Source organism: Etheostoma spectabile, chromosome 5 (assembly GCF_008692095.1).
Source record: "Etheostoma spectabile isolate EspeVRDwgs_2016 chromosome 5, UIUC_Espe_1.0, whole genome shotgun sequence".
In the NCBI taxonomy this organism is placed as follows: domain Eukaryota; kingdom Metazoa; phylum Chordata; class Actinopteri; order Perciformes; family Percidae; genus Etheostoma; species Etheostoma spectabile.
Window position 1 is genome coordinate 23,139,126 of NC_045737.1, and position 1,391 is coordinate 23,140,516.

At 38.5% G+C, this 1,391-nt stretch overlaps 1 protein-coding gene across 1 annotated transcript in view; it reads right to left on the minus strand.

Annotated features, from left to right (window-relative positions):
• kctd9a (potassium channel tetramerization domain containing 9a) overlaps positions 1-1,068 on the minus strand; it is a 9,140-nt gene extending 8,072 nt beyond the window's left edge. Inside the window, exons 1-4 of the mRNA XM_032517345.1 lie at positions 857-1,068; positions 420-541; positions 287-330; positions 91-187 (exon numbers count right to left, since the gene is read on the minus strand). Coding sequence (XP_032373236.1) covers positions 91-187; positions 287-330; positions 420-541; positions 857-904 — 311 coding nt within the window. The 5' untranslated portion in view covers positions 905-1,068. The remainder of the gene's footprint in view (positions 1-90; positions 188-286; positions 331-419; positions 542-856) is intronic.
• Between the last annotated feature and the right edge of the window lie 323 nt (positions 1,069-1,391).

Below are 1,391 nucleotides of genomic sequence, written 5' to 3' on the forward strand. Positions count from 1 at the left end.
TCTCCCCTTTCATGTCTTCAGCTGTCATGTCAATAAAGGCCTAAAACTGCCCAAAAAATAGTCTTAAAAAAAGAAAAAGAACACAGATACCTGGTGGTGGTGAAGGGACGACCACCTATATTAAGGGTCAGCCAATCAGTGTGTGCTCCATGCTGACTGGATGCAACCTTGGCTTCATTTTGAGGGTCTGTGATATAAAAATAAATAAATGAGAAGACGTGTGAAGAAGAGTGTCTGACAGCATTTTAACACACTGCCTGCAGCAGACATGTCAGACAGCACTCACCAATGAATGGTTCTCCTTCTGACACATACAACACGTCGTCATCTCTGTTAGAAACACAGACAAGTCACAGATTAAGTTGTCATGCTCATGATGCGCTCAACTCCACACATTTATTATAATCCTGTGCTCTTACCTTATAAGGGCAATGTCATCTATGAGACCACCCTTTCCATTGTACAAAGAGGCAGCTTTGATTCCTAATTTATTGCTTGCTACGGATAGTAAGTCGGAGAAGGTCCCGTATACTGCTATAACCTAAAAATAAACGTTTAAAAATCAGTAAAGTATTAGTCAGGGATTAAAGTCCTAAATACAATGGGTCAATCCTGCCCAATACAAGACTCGCAGTTAGATTGAACTAGCTAACAGTTACATTTATCTTAAGTTTGAAAAGAATATCATAAAGACTTTGACTTCATATAAATTGTTGCTGATATATAGTAGGAACAGTGTAAGATTAGCATACATTACTTAAACTATAATAAAACATATGTAACTTTACAGTGGAAAAAGCCAGTCATTCTGCGGCCCACGTCCTTAACTAAACAGTCCTACAGAGTTATTACTAACCTTGCCATTTTTAGATGTCCCGTTAACAAAGAGGGTAACTCTTCTCATTCTTTAGTCGCTTTGGTTATAAGTGCTTTATCACAATTTCAACAATAAGGTGGCGTTTGCCAGGTAACGCTTGCTTACAGATTCAAGCTGGCTAGCTAGCTGCACCAGACAACAACACGAGACAAAAGATGCCTTCAAGAGCTATCGGAAAACCCGTAGGTACAATATTACCCCGTGCTTCTTCTTCTTTTGGGTTTTACGGCAGTTGGTTTCCCCATGCCTCGTTATGGCTTAAACGTTTTGTATCTCGCCTTCTCGCCCGCATATGCTATTAGAGTCTCAAGTGTTACTCATTATCAGCGTATCACATAAATTGATCTAATGGCAGTATAGGACATTAAAGGGAAAGGAAAAGATGTCATATAATCAGTTAATAACAATAGTGATGAGTACGTTTTTGGTCATATATTAATAAATCAAATGATCCGTTGCACCAATGTAACAGTTCGTTTTTTTTATAACCATTATGCTGCCACAACAACATAGT